The 22,051-nt window shown below is 33.9% G+C and overlaps 1 protein-coding gene across 1 annotated transcript; it reads left to right on the top strand.

Moving 5' to 3' along the window:
• Window positions 1–6,284: 6,284 nt before the first annotated feature.
• On the top strand, window positions 6,285–8,473 carry LOC124538798 (uncharacterized protein DDB_G0290685-like). The gene is made up of 4 exons (XM_047116003.1): window positions 6,285–6,368; window positions 6,517–6,676; window positions 7,240–7,492; window positions 7,686–8,473. Exons 1-4 carry the CDS (start codon window positions 6,329–6,331, stop codon window positions 8,403–8,405), a joined length of 1,173 nt encoding a protein of 390 aa, XP_046971959.1. The 5' UTR covers window positions 6,285–6,328; the 3' UTR covers window positions 8,406–8,473.
• Window positions 8,474–22,051: the final 13,578 nt, after the last annotated feature.

The following is a 22,051-nucleotide window of genomic DNA, read 5'->3' as shown; positions in this document are numbered from 1 at the left end:
TTCAAAGAACAATAATACCTGATAATGTTCCTGCAGTGTAGGCTGGCTGGGGGCAAATTGGGATGAGAGAACATTTAAACGCTCCTACGAAAAATATTGTTATGTAATCGATTTTTGAATTTTTTGTAACGTTTTCACCACAAATAAAGCAAAAACACTTGATTATTCAAACAAAATGACGTCAAATTTTACTTAAATAATAACAATACAACACTAAGCCTGTTATGTTGTTGTTGAGGCTAAGCTAAAAAATATGAATACAGCTGTTTACAAGAAACTAAAACGGATTGGTGAAAACGGGTGGTAGATTCAGAATATAAGTAGTAATATTTTGTAGGTATGTGTAATTAATGGATATTAATGGTCTTGTTATTAGGAAGGAGTTCAATTTTTTTGGCATTTCATGGAAATCTGTGTTAATATAATAAGCCGTTCAGATAGGGTATCTCGATCTGTGTCTTATCAACAGAAGAAATTTCTATGAAACCCTATCACGTAGCATCACTAAACCTCACAGGAAGTGAAGACGCACTATGCCGATTCTATTTGAAATGTGCGATCAAAATCAAAATATATACTTTATTTAAGTAGGCTTTTTCGAATCGTCATTTAACAACAATATTAAGTGAAATTACCACTAGCTCGGAAAGCAGATTCCACCGAAAAGAACCGGCGAGAAATTCAGTAGTTACTTTTTTCATAATTCATGTTAGTTAATTATATTCCTGCTTGGAAGTCAACAAGCATTATTTCAATGCTTTTTTGTCGTCTATATATTTTTTTTTATTGAAAAATATGCCTACTTTATCGATGTACTTTTTACTAATGATTTGAATTTATAAAACAGCAAAGTTAAAAATGTCTGTGAAATTTTATTATAGAAACGGCTACCTTGTCCCGAGACAGATTTATTATCTTTTTCCTGTGCCCTTTAGTTTAGGCACCACTGACTAGTGATCTCTTGTTTGACGGTGGTTGACCTTGAAATCCTCTTGTATATATTTGTTACTCACGTAGTATTATAGTAGGGTATACTTGTCTATCATGGGTCGCAATCTAGCATGGATCTCAATATCTTGCTATGAAATCCTTCAAGAATCTCTGTTTCTATTTCCAGCGGTGTCCCATAGATGTATTCCGTAAGTCCAGATTTGTTTAAGAATGGTCTTGTAGATCTATCTATCTTTCTTTCATGTTATATGTCTATCAGCCAGTACATCGATCTAAATATTATGAATAGTATAATTTAATAATAGTTATGTATATTAAAATGTTTCTGATAAGAAGACACGCTTAATCTTCGATATCTGGTATGATAATGTTATTTTTGTATTAATCAATGGAAAAGTATTACATTGGATAATACATTAATTTGTCTTTAAATAGAGCGGTCAGGTTCAGTGTTCTTCTCGATGTGTCTGTTTTCACAATCAACAAAGATCTTTGTGGTAAGGATTATGCCACACTGCTTGATAATCATGAAGTCTCTGAAAACATGATCTGCACTTGTCTACCCGGCATTGGTGGCCGAGGATCCTGCCACGGTGATTCTGGAGGACCATTTTATTTAGGAAATATCACCATTGGTATTATCTTTATTGGTTATCATACATAATGCTACATTAATATATTATTATGAGAAATGAAAGAGTTTATTAACATAAGAATTAACAACATTAAATGCTTAAATATATATATACAAATATGAACTAAAACTAGTTACTGTATAAATCTTGACCGCGTGGAATGGTGGCAAGAATGCTAGAATTATCTTTTGGGGAGGTTTATGTGGAAAGGCCACTTTTGCAGGAGTTAATACGACGATCGTCTCTGCTGCAGTTTAAATGCAAAATAAATATTATAATTAAATCCAATTAGTTTTTTGTTATTCGAACCTAGACATGTTTAAGTTAACGCATTATTTTTCATATTTGTATCTTTGTCAATAGATGTTTAGGAGACCTAAGTAAAACGTTTTTATAACATGATTGTAATCAATATATTTTCACAAGTGCCTCCATAACTCGAATAATTCTGAGATGTTTGATCAGAACTAGCTCTATACTAACATTATTCATGAGATTTTTTTTCTATCTCTTGAATACCGAATTGTGAAACCTCGTATGAAGCAAGCTTGAACTCCTAAATTTATGCCTAACATACAACGATCCCTAAGCCGCGCGTGTAATCAGGCGATGACAAGTATATTTGTATATGCTATTACTCGTCAAACTCTTTATATTTGACTATGGTCGGGGTTTTGTTATTATGTTAAAAGTCACCACGATTGATCGATGAAAACAAATAACACTACGTATGTACAAGTAGGTAACGGAAGAACGACGACCGAAGACAATCTAAGAATCTGAATGCAAAGTATACTTTATGTATCTACGTTTGAATTGTCGTTTTACAGGATTTTTCAAGTAAATACCAGATAGCAAGAAGATCAGTAGTTACATTTTTTCATCAGTCGAAAGATAACGTACATGCAATAAAATAATTTACAACTAGTACTAATTCTCTATCACTTAAACCTACACGTTTTAATAATAATCCTTATGTATTATATTTAAATTTAAACTTCGACGAATCGATATCAACATTATGATCGAAATATATTTCATTCAAGCTGGCTTTTATCAGCACTTTTGAATCTCTTTTCTGATCTGGATTAAGCTAGCTAAAACCGACGAAGAAATTGTAAGAAACTCAGTAGTATCATTAATACTATTTGTCAAAATAAAGACACGTTAAATATCTGTAGAGTTACAGTTATTTCTAAGAAAAATCAGTTCCTCCAAAATGTATATTTCGATAAACTATATTAGTTTCTATAATATTATAATCGGCAATAATTTGGAATCCATTGATATCTGTAGCTGCGGTAGGTGAGGTAGGTGCATTGGGGTCTCCTGAACTACACACAAGACAATTCTTCTAGCGACGAAAAAAAAATGAGGACGTTCTACTATTTATTATATTTTTATGGGCATACGTTAAGGTTTGAAATTTTAACTTACTACTGAACATTACTTTTTCAAAAACCCGAAAATAAATTAAAGCAAAAGATTTGTGTGTTCCATTGCACCATTTAATTATAACTTTAAAGTACCTAAAAGAACCGAACGCCGGACATAAAACTTTCATACGACTCATGTGATCTAATGAAAACTAACCTGGCTAAAACCTGTATAATATCTGCTCGAAATGTTTTATTAAAACCTAAAAGTATTGTTGATGCATTTTAGAATCAAATATTAGAAGGTGTTCGTTGGTTTTTACAAGTAGGTAAGCTAATCGATGGGTCAGAACAACTACCTATGGCCTGTCAAAAATCAAAACATACTTTACTCAAATAAGCTTTTTAAAATTTAAATTTTATTAAGTGAAACTGTCACCGGATCATAATATAGATTATACCAAAAACAACAGAACCGCATGCATACCTACTAAAACACCTCGAGGTGACATGTTTGTACTCTCATACATCTATGCAAAATTGGGGTTAGACATAATCTAAGTAAATTTATCCTTTGGATGAAGATACTTATTGTTATGCACACATTGGAAATGAGATGACCGCCTCTATTATGTTTGAAATAACAAAGAAGGTTTACACAAAATCTACTATTATGTCGTCAAAATTAAATCTGAATCTAAAAAGTGATCTCAATCGTACCGTTCAGGCTCCATCGTGATATTGGCGAAATAATCTGTAACAGAAACAAAAAAATCTCTAATACAACACAATTGCTTTAATTTATATTTTTGTGATGTACAACAAAGAATAATATTAATATTACATTCAGAATCATAATTCGTAGATTATTGATAAATTTTCTAATCTTTTTTCCATTCAATAATACAATGTAGATGACTGAATTATTGAATGAAGTCTTACTTAGAGTCTAGAACATCGAGAACAACCGACAAATAAAACGTATTGATAATGGAAATGAAATGGATTTCTATGCCTATTTATGCAATCGCTTCGAATTTATTAATATGACATTTATCCTGTTGCTTTTAAGACCTATAATCTTTATATAGGTAACATTCAATTCTCATTGTCCTGCAATTACTGATAACATTTACACCGGTTGTAATTTTCGTCATACGAATACCGGTGAGTGATGATTTTTATAATCCTTTAGATTAGTATTTTATAAAAGTAGATTATAGGATTTCCGATTGATAACAAATATATTGTTATTGTTAGCGATTAATACGGTACTATGTTCCGTATGTTATTTGAACTGGCTACCGTTCTTATGTAAATATATGAGTTACGCATATAATATATTTACATAAGAACGGTAGAACGTCCTTGGTGGTAGGGCTTTGTGCAAGCCGACTGGGTAGGTACCACCCACTCATCAGTTATTCTACCGCCAAATATCAGTACTCAGTATTGTTGTATTCATTTAAAAAAAACCTGTAGTCGAATTGCCTTTGTCCAATGTAGCAAATAACGTAAACCCACTTTTAGTTATTTGTGACACTTACGTGGTGGTAGGGCTTTGAGCAAAGGTACATAACATCTCAGAACCCAAGTTAGGGCGTATTGTTTGTCAGAATTGGTTATCAGTGTTTTCGGCATTGTGACCACTTACCAACATTCTAATAAGGCATTTAAAATATATAAATTTAGGGCTTGATATAAGGGTCAGAGTCAGAAAGGTCTTTCTTAACATACTTTTGGAACATTGCTGAAGAGAGTCTCTTAAATATTTCTTTGGAGAGAGGAAAGGTCAGAAGACTGAAGTGTTAGATACGTTTTTTATAATTATTTTTAAATAAACTAAATATGATTTAATACAAAAACTTTACCGAAACCCATAATTTCACACATAAATCATATCCGCTGAAATATTGCTATAAATATACATATGATTATCATTGATTAATTTATCGTTCATAAAAATAATGTACGCAAACATATTTTATATGCATATATAGATGGTGTTCTATTAATTATTAACAATTAACGCGGTGTTCCTGTACTTGTTATCTAAGGGCTAACGCAGAATTAAGATAATTATTATAGAAGCCCTAATACCGTTGCTTTTTTTATTTATGACTCGTATGCTAAGACATAGATCAGAAAATCATAATAAGAATGCACTTGGTTGATAAAATAGAAATAATCTTTATTGTGTCAATACACAACTAAGATTATGAAAAGGAATATTGAAGTTTAGCAAAGAAAAAGGGGATTCAATTCATTTACATGAGGATGAACTTGTTTGAGAGACTATGTAAAGCGTGCACAATCAAGTAAATACACAAAAACCAGACACACTCGATTACAATAAAGAATAAATTTTGGCCATATAAAAGCACTAGTCGTAGCTTTTTAGTAACATGGGCTATACACCATTGTCAAGGGAAATATATGTTAGACAACATTAAAACTAGTTTTATTTCAATGTGTAATAATCGCGAAAATGTAAGACAACATTAGCCCGATTGAGATCATTTCTGGATATAGGAAAAACCAAAGGATTGATCTTCAGCTCTACTTCACCAATAATTACCCATTGCCTTACGAATATTATTGAGCCACCCGGCTCTATAGTCAGATTATATGCTATGCTACGTTTACCAACTATGTAATAATGATAAAAATAATTATTATAATAATTTGCAAACTTATTAGCATTATATTATTTTACAAGAAGATTCTTGTAAAATATTTTTTAATTATTAGATAATAATATTTACCAGTGTATATAAGTAAAACATTCCTTCGACTGGCAGGATAAAATCTTAATATACAAAGGCACTTATATCACAAACGCTTAATAGAAAAGTGCTCTCAGTTACGACTAATGAAAAACACTCGATCGAAGAGTTACTATAACTTTGCCCTTTATATACATCTAATACTATTTTTGTTTGTCTGTATTTTTTGTATAATACAAGATTGGTAATTCCATCTCTTAAAATATTATTTTTTTTTTATCACTATTTCAATTATTGTTATTATTCTATATCTAAATCCTAATCTTAATAAAAATACCTACAACAACGTCTATTTAGGGGTGAAATAAATCGTCGTTCCCCAAGGTTAAACTATCACAATACGAAATTTAATACAAATCGATTCAGCAGTTAAGGCATGAGGAGCAACAGACAAAGTTATTTACACATTTTTAATATCAGTATAGATAGTAATTGCTTTAAACATAATCATAAAAATAATACGTGATATCATTTAACATACACCCTGTATAATACTAAAGTAATATTCATTGATAACAACATATATATAAATGGGAAAGATATAGAAAATCATTAGTAGAATAACATTTGGTTCAGCAAAATGACTCTATTCTGGGTTTTGGGATTAGCACTCTTCGCAGGCTGGCATATTATGTATATTATTATATATTTTATTTTCAATAATATTTTATTAGTCCATTCGTGCATTATTTCCAAAGTAAATTATCATTTTCTCAAATGTAAAAGTTAAAATTACAGAAGTTGTTTTATAATCATATTGTTTTTCAGGAGTTGCCTCAGCAGGTAACTATGCCTTGGAAACCTATCCATCAACGGTCCAAGTAGAAACTTTGGACATCACCGACTTGGACACCTGGTCGCAAAGCTGCGCTGCCAGCATCCTCACAACCAGATATGTCCTCACAGCTGCCAGCTGCTTCTCTGGACCGTAAGTTTACAATTTATGCAACAACTTGATGTGCCCGCAACTTCTTGTGCATTTGATTGAAACAAAAACAGTTATTGTTGTAGCCTAATCCTTATGAAATTAGCTTTCTGCCAGTGAAAGTCCCGTTAAAATCGGTCTAACCGTTTCAGAGATAATCTGGAACAAATAGACACACAGACAAAAATTGTAAAAAAATATATATTTTTGTATGTGTACTGTGTGTGTTTTGTAAAAAAATATATATTTTGTGTGTGTTGTGTGTAAGAATTTAGTAAAAAGCAGTTTTTTTTATGTTTATTTAGTGTCTGCTTGTACAGGCACTCTAATTTTAGTAACGAAATTATTTTCATGGGTACGCCACTCCGAGGTCCCAGTTCAATTCCCGGACAAGTCGACGTAGAAAAAGTTCATTAGTTTTCTATGTTGTCTTAGGTCTGGGTGTTTGTGGTCGTTACTGGAAAATCATATTTTCCATACACAAGTGCTTGAGCTACTTAAATTGGGATCAGAGTAATTTTGTCCAATATTTGTTTGTTTTATTCATGGTCAATTTATATTTTTAGCCTTTACCAACGCGAATTCCGTCGTATCCGCGCTGGTTCAAGCAACCGCAACACTGGTGGTATCATCGCTTACGTCGAAATTGAAATCAACAACCCCAAATGGGCCAGCGGCACTCTCTACGATGTCTCCGTCGTGAGACTACTGACCCCTCTGGTGTACAGCGAACTGGTCAGACAAGCCACCATTGCTGGTGTCGGTTCAGTCATCCCTGAAGGTCTTGGTGTCGTTCAAGCAGGATGGGGTACTGGCGAAGTAAGTTATGAGACATTATTTACTCTTTTTCTTAATTACTATTTGTCTTAACTTCTTTATGATAGGGCTTCCGATAATGAAGTAATTCTCACGACTTTTAACTGTAGCAATAACTGTCGCGTTTGCGACTAGTAACCATTGCTCCAATCGTTAATATTTAAGACATGCATCAATATTTCTGCATCAATTTCAGACATCCGACGTTCTCAGCGTCTCTTCTTTGGTCACCGTAAATGTTGCTCAATGCGGCAGACGTAGATTAACCAAGCGAATGGCAACTTTCGCTGAAGGTGAAGAAGATAAAGAAATTGAGAACGAAAACGAAAATGAAAACGAAAACGAAAATGAAAATGAAAACGAAAACGAAAATGAAAACGAAAATGAAAACGAAAATGAAAACGAAAATGAAAACGAAAATGAAAACGAAAATGAAAACGAAAATGAAAACGAAAATGAAAACGAAAATGAAAACGAAAATGAAAACGGGGAAGACAACGAAGAAGACAACGAAGAAGACAACGAAGAAGACAACGAAGAAGACAATGAAGAAGACAATGAAGAAGACAACGAAGAAGACAACGAAGAAGAAAGCGAAGAAGACAACGAAGAAGAAAGCGAAGAAGACAGCGACAGTGAGTCTAATGAAGAGGAAAGTAGCGAAGAAGATGAAGAGGAAAGTGAGGAAGATGAAGAAGATGAAGATTACGAAGTCGATGAAAACAATACCTTACTTTGCGGTGCCTACAGCGAGGATGTTCAAAGCTCCAACGCTGATGTTGGTGGCCCTTGGTTCTTCGGTAACATAACTCTTGGTATCATCGCTGGAGCCAACAGTGGCGACAACTCCTGGTCAGGTATCTTGAGTACATCTGTCTCATCTTACACCGAATGGATCGTAAGCGTTGCCGTTTAAGATTAAATGATCGTCTGATTTGTAATATGTAATATTTTTATGTATTAAATAAAACAAATTATATTTTATCTCTGTTTTTGGACTTACTAGCTTAAGAAAAGTAGGTATCAAAAGTCTAAAATCTTTATTCAAAATAGAAGTGATTACACTTTCTTATTGATAGTCAAAAATCTACCACCTGTTCGGAATTTAACACCTCAGACCTGAGAAGACGTCAGTTGTCGAGCGAATCCTCGTAAACCAAATTGTTTGTTGTGTAGCAAATTGTATTTGTTAAAATGTACTAGCATTTGATTTAGTATTAGTTTTTCGAAAATTTTGCTAAGAGTTGGTAGTACAGAGATGGGTCTATAGTTGTTGGGGTCTGATGTACTACCTGACTTAAATATTTCATGAGGTCAGGAAACACGCCACTAAGAACACAATTATTGAATATAGTAACAAGGTAGGGTGCGATTACTTCAATTATTGAATTGATTACCTTAACAGAGATCCCCACAGATCGGCAGATTTCTTAATATCTAATTATCTGAAAGAACTTATTATGTCATTTACATTTTTATATTAAATTTAAAACTTATATGACATTCTTTCATATTGTCTTCTATACTTATAATAAATCTGTAGAGATGTCAATTCTGTACATGAAATATTTTTACAAAATAACTATCAGGGGGTGATCAGGGGTCGATACTGATGGCAAAAATGCAATCAGTAAAATTTTTGTCTGTCTGTCTGTCTGTCCATATAACCGTTATAGAAACAAAAACTACTCGACGGATTTTAACGAAACTTGGTGCAATTATTTTTCATACTCCTGAGCTGGTTATAGTATACTTTTCATCACGTTAAAGTCCATAGGAGCAGAGCAGTGAAGGGAAATGTCTGAAAAACGGGAGAAGTTACCCCATATTTTGAGCTTCCGTCGCGTGTTTAGCCTTAATGGTTAAAGCTACACAGAAATCATGTACTACGAAAAGGTTCTCCTTAAAATTATACAAAAAATATCCCATGACAGCGTATGTCTATCTTTTATGGTTGACTCACAATAACACGTGTCACTCCTAATAGCGTAGTAGTTCGAAGCTTTCTGATTATATTTGTCTATTATTACGATTATAACACTCTCAATCATCCCAAATTACAAAAGTTAACAGTATTAACTATTCCATAAAAAAAAGTCATAGAAATCGGTATAGAAACACCAAAGTTATACATAAAATACGCTAATAATAAAGCTATCGCACGTCAGTACTAAATATATACTATTATATAAATCTCTAGAGTCTGTCTGTACACTTATTTTTGTCGTTATTCGTCATAACTGTGTTCTTTGACTGACTTAATTTATACCATTTTCGAAATTTTTGTGTGTCTGTATCTTTATAAAAATTGGCATACAGGAAAAACATGTTCTTGCGCAAATCATAGGCGATCTATACATACAAAAGTGTATATAGATAGCCAAAAGGATGTTTTTGTATGTGTGTCATCGATAAACTCAGAAACTATTTGATCGATCATTATGAAAATTGGTATGTTTATCTATTGTTTTATGAAGAAAGTAATTATTTCATCCGTATCATTAAAAATAACCAACAGATGGCCCTTACGTGTATCACGATGCACTTATATTCCGATCAACCGATAATTATAAAATATGAAATAAAAAATGAAAATCTATTCAAAAAGCATAACAACTAACCTAATTTCCGTCATATGCCAATATACATAAAATAATCACAACAATAATAATTGTCATTTTAAAATGAGATAATTATTATAAATTACATATATGGGAAGAAGTGATTAGCTGTTCTGATTATAAGAAAGTAAACAATAATCATTATTGGTAAGTATACTCATAACTCCAATAACAATGAATCTTTAGTATAAAATGTAAACGTAAGACACATAACCAAAAAAAAAAACAACTTATTTATATAAGTTGAAACCACCATGCCATTAAAAAAATAGAAGATCGGAATATCAACAATATATGCGTAGCGTCATCCAAAAGAGCTACGGAAACAACACACCAACAAGAAATACGTTTAGAAACAAATAGAATCCAAATTTCTACTTTAAGAGCTGCCAAAACAGTTAGTCAACGAAATGATCAAGTTTCAGATCTTCGAACAAGCATCTTTATCGAGAGATACTGATAAACCTGACAAGCCCAATGACTGGATGATGAACGATTAAAATAGACTAAGTCAAGAACTAGAACCAATCTCAATAAATCAGCCTTCAATTACTATATAGGTTATGATAACAAGATGAATCCCGATGTGATCATTGGTTCAATGAATATAGTATGCCCATATTGTCACGCTAAATAAACTGATGGTATATGCTACTCCACTGGTAAAATGTATTTACCACAACTGGTTGAATCACCAGAACCTCTTCTTACCTACGTGACGGGAACTATTAAGGAGTCTAAATATTTCCTTCAGTATATTAGAAATTACAATTCATGCTTTTAAATGACATCTTTTGGAGCAACAAATATTGTACAATACAATAATTTCGCGTCTACGTTTAAAGTGTATCATATGATTGGTTCACTTCTTCCAGTATCTAAATAAAATCCCCAATCTCTGGACATTTATTTCACGGACAACGTAGAAAAAAATTGATTTTCGATGCATGTACAGTACCACAACTAATCGAGAAATAATCGCTAAATTTAGGATTATGCCTAAAACTGCTCTAGAAAGTGAAAACACAAATGATTCAAAGTAATTATTAATGCAGATAGAACGCAGAGCATAAAAGGCGTATTAAAGCTTCCATAGCTCCTGAAGTCACAGCTGTAATTGTCGATACAGAAATTACATAACGAGGTATTGTTATCACTAAGCGACACAAAAACAATCAAGGTGTCGCTGAAAAATATCAATCGTATGACAATTATTACGATAATCCAATTATGATTATGCGAGCAGAAGATGGATATCATCTCGGACTGTATCAAAATAATCTCACGACTGGCTCTGTGACATCGAAAAGTTAGATTTTTATGCGTATCGTATAATTATAGATAATTAATCTAACCATATTCTGAAGTATCGTCAACTGTTTTAACAATTCATTGTTGACATGTACGCTATGGTCGAGAACGAACGATTAAATTACATTCAATGCAACCAATCAAAACTTCAAGCCAAAGGGTACATTTATTTACGTGATACATACAGATGACAAGGTTATAAATGTAATAACATCGATATTTGATAGAACCAGATAATAGAGGACGTTTTTGTGTGATACAAACTTTTCTAGACTATAGAAATTTAATTAAAATTTTCATCGTACAACTTTACATCGAGATTACACCAACAAAAACATTCTCAAAAATCATATCTGTTTCCGGATTCAAAAAAAGAAGATATGATCTTGATAAATAAGTTTATGGGTGTTATGACCAATCTGCAGCCTATCGAGAACATCATTGACGAATATTAAATGAAATAATTTTTAAGTATTTGATTAGAGCTCGCATGTTTCTGATTATTTGTACATTCTATCAGTAATTAATTACAAAATTAAAAAAATATTTTTCCACGACTAATGCCCAGCGAAGCGGGCGGGTATAGCTAGTTTTTTAATAATGATTCAGCAACGGTGGGAGAGGAATTTAGTGAGCTAGTAGTCGAAAAAGGAATGTCAGCAAAAAATTTTTCAAATCCTATTGCAACTTCCCGATCTGAGGTCTGACGCCAACATACCATCTGAGCAAACCAAGACCCTATATCTGGTTCATATGCAGAAGAAAAGAATCTCCTGATGGGCCAGGTATACGGAAAAGGTCAGGGTCAGGGTCACGACCATCCACGATCTCAGGAACAAGGGACAGCCCTAAGGCGACCTTGGTAGCATAATTTAATTGTAAAATGACGATTCAAAAGTGCTTGTAAAAGCCTACTTGAATAAAGTTTATTTGATTTGATTTCAATCACTATAACACATGTGTTTACACGGACGATTGTGACGAATCTATCGGCAGATTCATCGGTCGAGCGGAGGGTGCTTCAGAAAGGACTATCTTAGTCGCCGAGGCTGTACTATATCTGATCGACCGCGAGCAGGGCCCGCTGGATTGCAGTTACTTTACTTTACTTTATTAATATACTAATATTTTTTTATATATTGTAATATATTATTTAGTATGGATTATGTATAGAAAAAAAAAGTCAGTGTGGAACACGGCTTCCAAGAGGACGACAAGCTTAAAGTCTAGCGAAGATCTGCTGATGTTTAGTAATAATATAAAATATAAAACGCCAAAATCCATAAAAGTAGAATATATTATGGTACGAGCAACTGTGAGCCCGTGGATGTTGTAAATTAAATAAAAAAGTCTATCCAGTAAAACCTTGTAAGGCCGCCGTTAGATGCGCACCACCCACCACTTGAAATAGCAGTGACATTTTTAATGCGCCCTATTAATGACAATGATGATTAAACCACTACTGAACCGATCCCGTAGGAACCTATTGGTTGGAATTTTTACAAAGCCGACTTTAAACAGTTATATTCACAAGTTACAGCCGTAGACTGGACTCCTATGTATCAATTAAATTTGGAGGAAAGCTTAAACTACTTTTATAAAACTATTAATTCTATTATTAATAACTGTATACCAAGAAAAAAGCGAAGTTCTGTTACATCGAGGTACATTTACCCCGAGTGGTACACGGGTGAAATTATTCGCAACATTAAATCTAAGGCATTTGTACACCGTAAGTATAAGGTGACTAAGTCGCATGATGATTACGAAACGTTTGCTCAGTGTAGGACAAAATGAAAAATATAATATTGTTACAGCACAGAATTTATGGGGAACATGTTAAAAGTCAGTAATTGAAAGATCCATTATGATTCTGGCATTATATAAAATTGATAAAAAATTCCAGAGGTACGCAACAGTTTTAAAGAATGGAGTACTGTTAACATCTCAACAATGCGCTGTAGAATTTGCTAGCTACTTCTATTCAGATTATTGCACAGAGCAAGTTGAACTCAATGTGAACTCTGCGGTGACAGCTGCGGGGGGAGAAAATGGAGCAGCAGGAGTACACTTAGATCGACTGACGTTGGACGAAGTAAGAAACCCTCTAAAACAGCTTAAGCCCAAAACATCTGCAGGGCCGGATGGCATACCACACTATATTTTTAAAGATTGTTGATTAGCTTTATCAAAGCCTTTGCTTTATGTTTATAATCTATGTCTAGAAACAGCTGTATTTCCCGATATGTATAACCTTACTCGGGTATTTCCAAACTCCACCCTTTGGTACTGCCAAAGGGTGGAGTTTGGAAACTACTAAATAATTATAGACCTGTTGCAGTGCTTTCAACGCCTGCAAAAATACAAGAGCCATTTACAAAAGTATTTGTATACAGGTGAAAGCCCAACTATCAGACTCTCAGCACGGGTTTAGGCCAACGAGAAGCACTGCCAGCAATGTACTCTCGCATATGTCTCACATTGTAATAGATAGAGGAGAACATATTGATGAACCGTACTTTAAAAAAGCCTTTTATGTAGTAGATAATGATGTACTGTTAAAAAAGTTAGCATCACTTGGGTTCACCTCAAATTTACTTACATTTTTTGCCAGTTATATGAAAGACAGACAACAGTATGTGGAATACAAGGGACATCAGTCTCAACCATATTTTAAAAGATCCAGTGTAAGTCAGGGAAGCAAACTAGAACCTTTGCAGTTTGTTTTAATGATCAATAATCTACCAAACGTAGTGAACGATGCGAAATGTTTGCTGTTTGTAGGCGACCTTAAGTTACCTCTCACAGTCGATCAACTCAGTGACTGTGCGAGGCTGCAAAAAGATATAGATAAAGTAGTTAAATGGAGTGAAGAAAATCAGTTGCCATTTAATACGCAAAAATGTGCGGTGATTTCCTTTTTTCTATTTTATTGATGGGGCTTAAATGACAAGAGTTTCAGAGGTTAGGGATTTGGGCGTAAGTTCTAGGACTGAGCTAACGTTTCGTAATCACATAATAATATGTTGCAAAAAAGCATATCGAAATTTAGGTTTCATGCTCCGTACAGTTCACGGTTTCACAAATATGAGTGCTATAATCACCAATCCTGAAACGAAATATAGTAGGATGTTGGAGCGAGTCCAGAATAAATTTACTAGATATTTGTATATGAAGCTGTATGGAGTGTATCCTTACTGCTCATTGATGTACCCAGCTTTATTGATCTTAGGTATGGTAGTATATAATGAACTAAGGGTAAGGAGAGAGCTAGCTCTTATAATATATTTTTTTAGGGTTTTGAGAGGTGTAATCTATAATGCTGATGTCCTTAGCCAGTTAAGTCTGTGCGCCCTAGATAGATATGTGTGGCGGAGACATCGACCGTCGTTGCTAGCGGTGCCCACCGGGCGAACCAAGTTGCTCAAGGAAGCACCTCTGGCGCGCACGTTACGTACTCTCAATGTGATAGCAGACAGAGTGGATTTGTTCTGCAGCCTGACTGAACTAACAATAATTGCTGCTTGGAACATATCATATACAATTTAGTATTATATTATAACATCGATAGATATTTTGAATTTGTTTTTTTTTTAAGTGCTGTAATATCGAATTGGGACACAATCCTGTAAGGTGTATACAGTGTGGCATTAAATAAATAAATTTTACTCCGATATTGGTATTCTGTTTTTTATAATGATTTTTTTTTACCATAATAACACTGAAAGTGAATTTTCTCATATTTTTTTTATTATACAACTAAAGACTAGCGGAAAATAAGATAATATAATGAATCAAAAGTAATCACTGTAATTTTAATTACAACTTATCATAAATTAAATAGAAGATTCCCTATTTCGCAATACAGGGTACATATATTCGCTTTTGTTACTTCACTATAATATTCCGCTCGCTCCACCCAATGGCGTAGCTAGGTGAGGAAGGGCCCCGATGCGTAAAAAAAGATTCGGGCCCTCACCCCCTCTTTCGCTCTTTAACTAATAATTACCCTTTAAAATTATAGGTACCATATAAGAAATTTTTAGCTTTTCTAGCTTCAGAAACTGAAGGTTTAGTTTAGAGCGCCCCCTGAACTCCGAGGCCCTGGTGCACTGCACCACCTGTCCCTACGATAGCTACGCCATTGGCTCCATCATCCTTTGGAGTTAAATTTGAGTATTAATATAACTTCATGCATAAACAATAGAATCAATTTTTTGAATATTAAAATTCTGATCACCTACACAAACTAACCTAACGAAATAATCTGAAAAGATTAATATTGACAAAAGTTACCTTATTACCTAAAACTTTGTCAAGAGATTCTAACATAAAGTTTCATCTTATTAATCTAAATATAAACAAAAGGTTGTGTTATGTATTAGGTAAATTAAAAACAGTACCTTTTTTATACGCCTGAATATTTTTAGAAAAAATTACGTTTTTCTCAAAATTTGCCCTTTTTTTGTTAAGGTCATAAATAAATAAACTATGTTTGAAATTGATACCGTACAACACGCAAAGCTGGCAAAGAAGAAAACAGTATATTCCCTTTAAATAATATCGATATACATTGATTGGTATCATTTACTTGGTCATCGCCGCCAATGGACCACAAACTCTGGAAACAAAAATTTCTCCTGGGCTGGCTGTTACTCTGGCTCACTTACACTTGAAATCGAGACAACAATGTCAAGTACCAAGAGCACTTTAGTGGTCGTTAGTGAGTGGGTAGTATGTATCCTGACAAAGTCCTGCCAACAAAAACATAATGTTCTGAATATCTTGTTATGTATGCGACCACCCTATGGTGGTACATTGGGACATCGCGTTCTCCGAGACCACCGACGACGGCCCGGTACCAGCAACCCTTGCGCAACACCACACCGGCCAACAACGGACCACACCGATCTTAACTTAAGTTCTGTGTCTCTTAGAATTAAGTAAAGTATTAACATAAATAATATTATAATATAAATAATATAATAATTAGCTCTCAGATCATTCTGTGTTACAACTTCAACACATGAAGTAGTCTAATTAAATTAAGTTAGTATTAAATTTGTGAATTAAAATAAATTCACTTTCAAAGTACATTCGGGTTTTTTTAAGTCCTTCGGCTGCGAACGACGTAATTGGCGCAGTCGGTAGGATGCTCAGTGCGTAATAGTTCCGCGATAAAGGTGATCTCACATCGATACCGCTACGCGTCGAGCTATCCAAGAGACTATCTAGTCCCACAACTGGGCATCTTGAATCTACGAGTGTTTGTGGCCAGGGACGTACTCGAAAATCAGTACTAAAGAAAACCAAATGTAAGTACTTTGAAACTTTACTTAAACGTTGCTTCCTTTATAATCTAGTGTTATCCTATCCAAAATTTTCCACCCTAGAAAAAACGGTGAAAAATCTGCCCCACATAGGCAGATCTCGCGAAATACTACCTTAGATTTTAATAGAAAAATTGATAATAGTGAATTAGAAATAATTAAAATGTCTGTAGATCCTGATGTTATTTATAAGGCGCTCGGCCCCGTCCCCGAATTCGACGGGAACCCCAATGTTCTTACCCGATTTATCAAAATATGTAAACAAATAGTAATAACATCATTTAAAAAATGAACATAAAATAACATTATTTAAAAAATGAACCAGGTTACGAGTTTAGTAATTTATGTTTAACTAACGGGATTTTAAATAAAATTACTGGCCCTGCCGCCAGGACGATTAATTCGAATGGAATTCCTGATAGTTGGGCAGAAATTAGGAATGCGTTAATTAATAATTTTGCTGATCAAAGGGATGAGACAGCCCTATATAACGACCTTTCGTTACTCTCTCTGGGAAGCGATACTCCTCAGGAATTTTATGACAAATGCCAGGCACTTTTCAGTACTATAATGACATATATTTCATTACATGAAAATATACCTACTACCATAGAAGCAAAACGTGATCTTTACCGGAAACTCACCCTAAAATCTTTTATTAGAGGTTTATAATGAGACATACGACTATAATGACCAAAATCCTGACTTATATTATGACTATGACCCCAATGAGTACTATTACTCATCCCACGACTATGACTATTATTATAACACAAATATTCCAGACTACACTAACGAATCCAACTCACCACACATAGAACAACCCCCTCTAACAGAAATTGAACCGCAACTTTCATCTTTAGGAGAACAGGATTTTCACAAAGGGCGTTCCAATATGGGACAAAAATAGAATTGAACCTGCAATCTAAAAAGGAGTTGAGATCTATACAGATCGCGGACCCCCCTCTTAAATTATTGGTGGACACCGGAGCTAATCAATCTTTTTTAAGCCCTGACGTAATTAAACAACATTTTTCTTGTGTTCCATTTATCTACGACCCCTTTGAGGTAACAAACTCTCGAGTTACCTCGTATCATGAACACTCTATCACAATTCCACAATTTGCAGAATTTAATGAACAAAAGAACGTAAAGTACTTCATATTTAAATTCCATACCTATTTCGACAGTCTAGTAGGACTAGATTTGTTAAAAAATAGTATAATAGATCTTAAACATAATATACTAGTGACAGATTATACGAATATTCCATTATTAAAATACAAATGTCGAACCACCAATTTGCATGAAACTATCCCCGCGCATTCTCAGAAAATAGTTAACGTACCTATGGCTTATCCACCTGGTGACATATACGTGTCTGAACAAATAATATGTAACTGTATTATTCACGAGTGTATCACGACCGTTACGGATAATTCTGGTTTTGCAGAGATAGAGAACCCCACTGACTATGATATCACACTGACATTTGAACAACCCTTATCGATAGAATGTTATGACATCGATTGCACCCTTCCAGAACCCCCAGTTACACGCATTAAAGACGTACTGAACCGACTTAGGACTGATCACTTAAATAGTGAAGAAAAGTTTAATCTACAAACTCTTTGTTCGAAATTTGCTGTTTTTGTTTTACTTAGAGGATGAACCACTTACATTCACAAATAAAATCAAACACAACATTAAGACTACTGACTGAGATTCCTGTTTATACAAAAAGTTACCGGTATCCATTTATTCATAGACAAGAAGTTAGGGATCAAATTGCAAAAATGCTTGAACAAGGAATAATACGACCATCTGACTCTGCCTGGAGTTCACCTATCTGGGTGGTACCTAAAAAAGCAGACGCTTCGGGTAGACAAAAATGGAGACTAGTAATAGATTTTCGAAAATTGAACGAAAAGACTATAGATGATAAATACCCAATACCAAACATATCTGACGTCTTAGACAAGTTAGGACGTGCCAATACTTTTCTACGCTAGACCTAGCATCCGGTTTCTATCAAGTTGAAATGAACCCCGACGACATACCCAAGACTGCCTTCAATGTTGAGCATGGGCATTTCGAATTTCTTCAAATGCCTATGGGACTTAAGAACTCTCCTTCTACTTTCCAGAGAGTCATGTATAATGTCCTCAGAGGCTTGCAAAACGAGATTTGCCTTGTCTACTTAGACGATATAATAGTATTTAGCACCTCTTTACAAGAGCATATTATTATTAACTTAGAAAAAGTTTTTAGCAGGTTGCGTGAATCCAATTTTAAAATCCAGATGGATAAATCTGAATTTCTGAAGCTGGAAACCGCATATCTCGGGCATATAATTGCTAGAGATGGAATAAAACCTAACCCAGACAAAATATGTGCAATTCAAAAGTACCCCATTCCTAAGACTAGTAAGGAAATTAAACAGTTTTGGGACTGATAGGATACTATAGAAAATTTATCCCAGACTTCGCGAAAATTACTAAACCGATGACTAAATGTTTGAAAAAAGGCTGTAAAATTACTCTAGACAATGACTATATTAACTGTTTCGAAAAGTGTAAGACCGTATTGACTAACGACCCAATATTACAATACCCTGACAAAGAATTCAATTTGAGAACAGACGCATCCAATGTAGCAATAGGCGCTATACTATCACAAGGACCTATAGGTTCCGATAAACCTATTTGTTATGCCTCGCGAACTCTCAATGACAGTGAAATTAACTATGCCCCAATAGAAAAGGAACTCTTAGCTATAGTTTGGGCTACAAAATACTTTAGGCCTTACCTATTTGGACGAAAATTTAAAATAATAACCGATCACAAACCCTTACAATGGCTAATGAGTGTTAAGGAACCCAACTCCCGACTGACTAGGTGGAGACTGAAACTTGCTGAATATAACTATACTATAGTATACAAATCCGGCAAATCTAACACCAACGCCGACGCTCTATCTCGAATAGAGATTAATAATGAAACGACTGGGTCAGTAATAGTTAACGTATCTGAAAGACCAGCCTCTCCTTCGGGTTCTACCACAATAACTGCCCACACTAGTGCTGAAAACCCTATCCTTGAAATTCCCATCACTGACGAACCACTTAATAAATTTCCTAGACAAATACATATAACTATAGTAGGTGACATGAAACGTAAACCGACAACGACAAAACCTTTTGAAACTCACACTAGGACATTAGTACAGGTATCAGAATCTAATCTGGAACAAGATGTTGTAGACGTAATAAAATAATTTGTTAATCCAAAAATTAAGACATCTCTTAGAATTACCCCTCCATTAGGTACGTATTCTGTTTTACCTATAATTCAAAATCATTTCCGTAGTTCTTCTATGAATTTAGTCTTAGCAAAGGTAGAGTTAGAAGATGTAAAAGATTATCTTAAACAACAGGAAATAATTAAACACTATCACGATGGAAAGACAAACCACCGAGTATTAACGAGTATTAACGAGTGCTATTTAGCCTTGTCTAGGAAATACTATTGGCCTAGGATGAAAGACGAAATTTCTAAATATATAAATGAGTGTATAGTGTGCGGACAGACTAAATACGACAGAAACCACATTAGACCTATATTTAATATCGTACCCCCAGCTGCAAAACCATTTGAATTAGTGCACCTAGATTTATTCACTGTACATAATGAAAAATATTTAACCTTTGTCGACTCTTTCTCTAAATATGGACAAGCCTACCATTTGAGAGATGGTACTGCAATTAGTGTCCTTCAAGCCCTTTTATCTTATAGCACACATATTCCTTTGACTATCATAACTGACAATGGGACTGAGTTCACAAATCAACTATTTAGTGAATTTACTAGGCTACATAAAGTGAATCATCATAAAACTCTACCTCATTCACCTAACGATAACGGACTTATAGAACGTTTTCACTCTACTTTGTTAGAACACTTACGCATATTGAGATTACGCAATAAAGAGGAATCTGTCACTAATCAAATGCCCTATGCGATATTAGCTTACAATAGTTCAGTTCACAGTTTTACAAAGTGCCGACCCCATGACATTATTAGAGGACATTTCGACCCTAGAGACACTTTAGACTTAGACCTGACTAAACATCTATTACAACAGTACATTACTAATCATCGCGATAAAATGAAGACGGCCTATAACTTTATAAACGATCATACTCATACTGAACGAAAATAGGGAACCTGAAGTCCAATAGTCCTGCGTGGAATTTCCACAGTACATTATAGTCTGCGTGTACCGGCCCCCATCGGGAGATTATTATTTGTTTGAAACCACTATGGAGGACATTCTTAAAAAACTATGTAAAACTAATAAATATATAATTGTATGTGGGGACTTTAACGTCGACTTACTTAAAGAAACTACGTTAAGTGTTCGGTTGGTGGCCTTGTTTATGTCATTTAATTTAACTCATAGAGTTAATGAACCGACGCGAATAACCGACGGCACTTCTACGTGTATTGATAATGTGTTCTGTGACTGTGAAATATATGAAGTATCAATTATAAATAATTTAACTTCTGACCATTGTGGTCAGAAGTTTTCATTAAAACACAAAGAAATAAATCATTTAAAAAAAATAACATACAGGCCAATAACGGCTAACAAATTACATTGTTTTAAAGATATTGTGGCGTATAAATTGTCTAATCTAGATCTTACGACACAGGATCCAAATGAGCTTTATAATTCATTTTTTGAAGTAATACTAAAAGAATTTAACAATATATTTAAAATGAAATCATGTTATAGTAACACAAAATTAAAGTTTAGTGACTGGGCTACTGTTGGTATTTATAAAAGTAGAAATAAATTATACGACTTATATGATATGAGGCGGTGGAATCGAAGCGTAGCCTTTTTAGAATACGTCATTAAATATTCCAAAATTTTTAAAACAGTATGCATTTCTGCTAAGTCCTTATATTTAAAGAAAAAAATCCTGGATTCTGATAATAGAATTAAAGCCACATGGGATGTTATTAGTAGTGTTAGTGGAAAACCCAAAAAGGAAATGATACCAATAGAATTAAACACAGGTAGTAGATACACGAGTTCTGAATTAGAGGTTGCTAATTTATTTGAATCATTTTTTGATAAAGTACCCCATAAAATAACATTTCATTTAAAATCATCTACATCAAATGCAGCTAGGTTATTAAATAATAGTGTTTCTAAATGCGTTATTGATTTTTCATTTGAAACGGTTTCTGCAATAGATGTCATAAAAGTATTTAAAACTATAAATATTAAAA

Source organism: Vanessa cardui, chromosome 21 (genome assembly GCF_905220365.1).
Source record: "Vanessa cardui chromosome 21, ilVanCard2.1, whole genome shotgun sequence".
NCBI lineage: Eukaryota > Metazoa > Arthropoda > Insecta > Lepidoptera > Nymphalidae > Vanessa > Vanessa cardui.
Note: the sequence above shows the minus strand (reverse complement) of the source record. Positions and strands in the feature narration are given on the sequence as shown.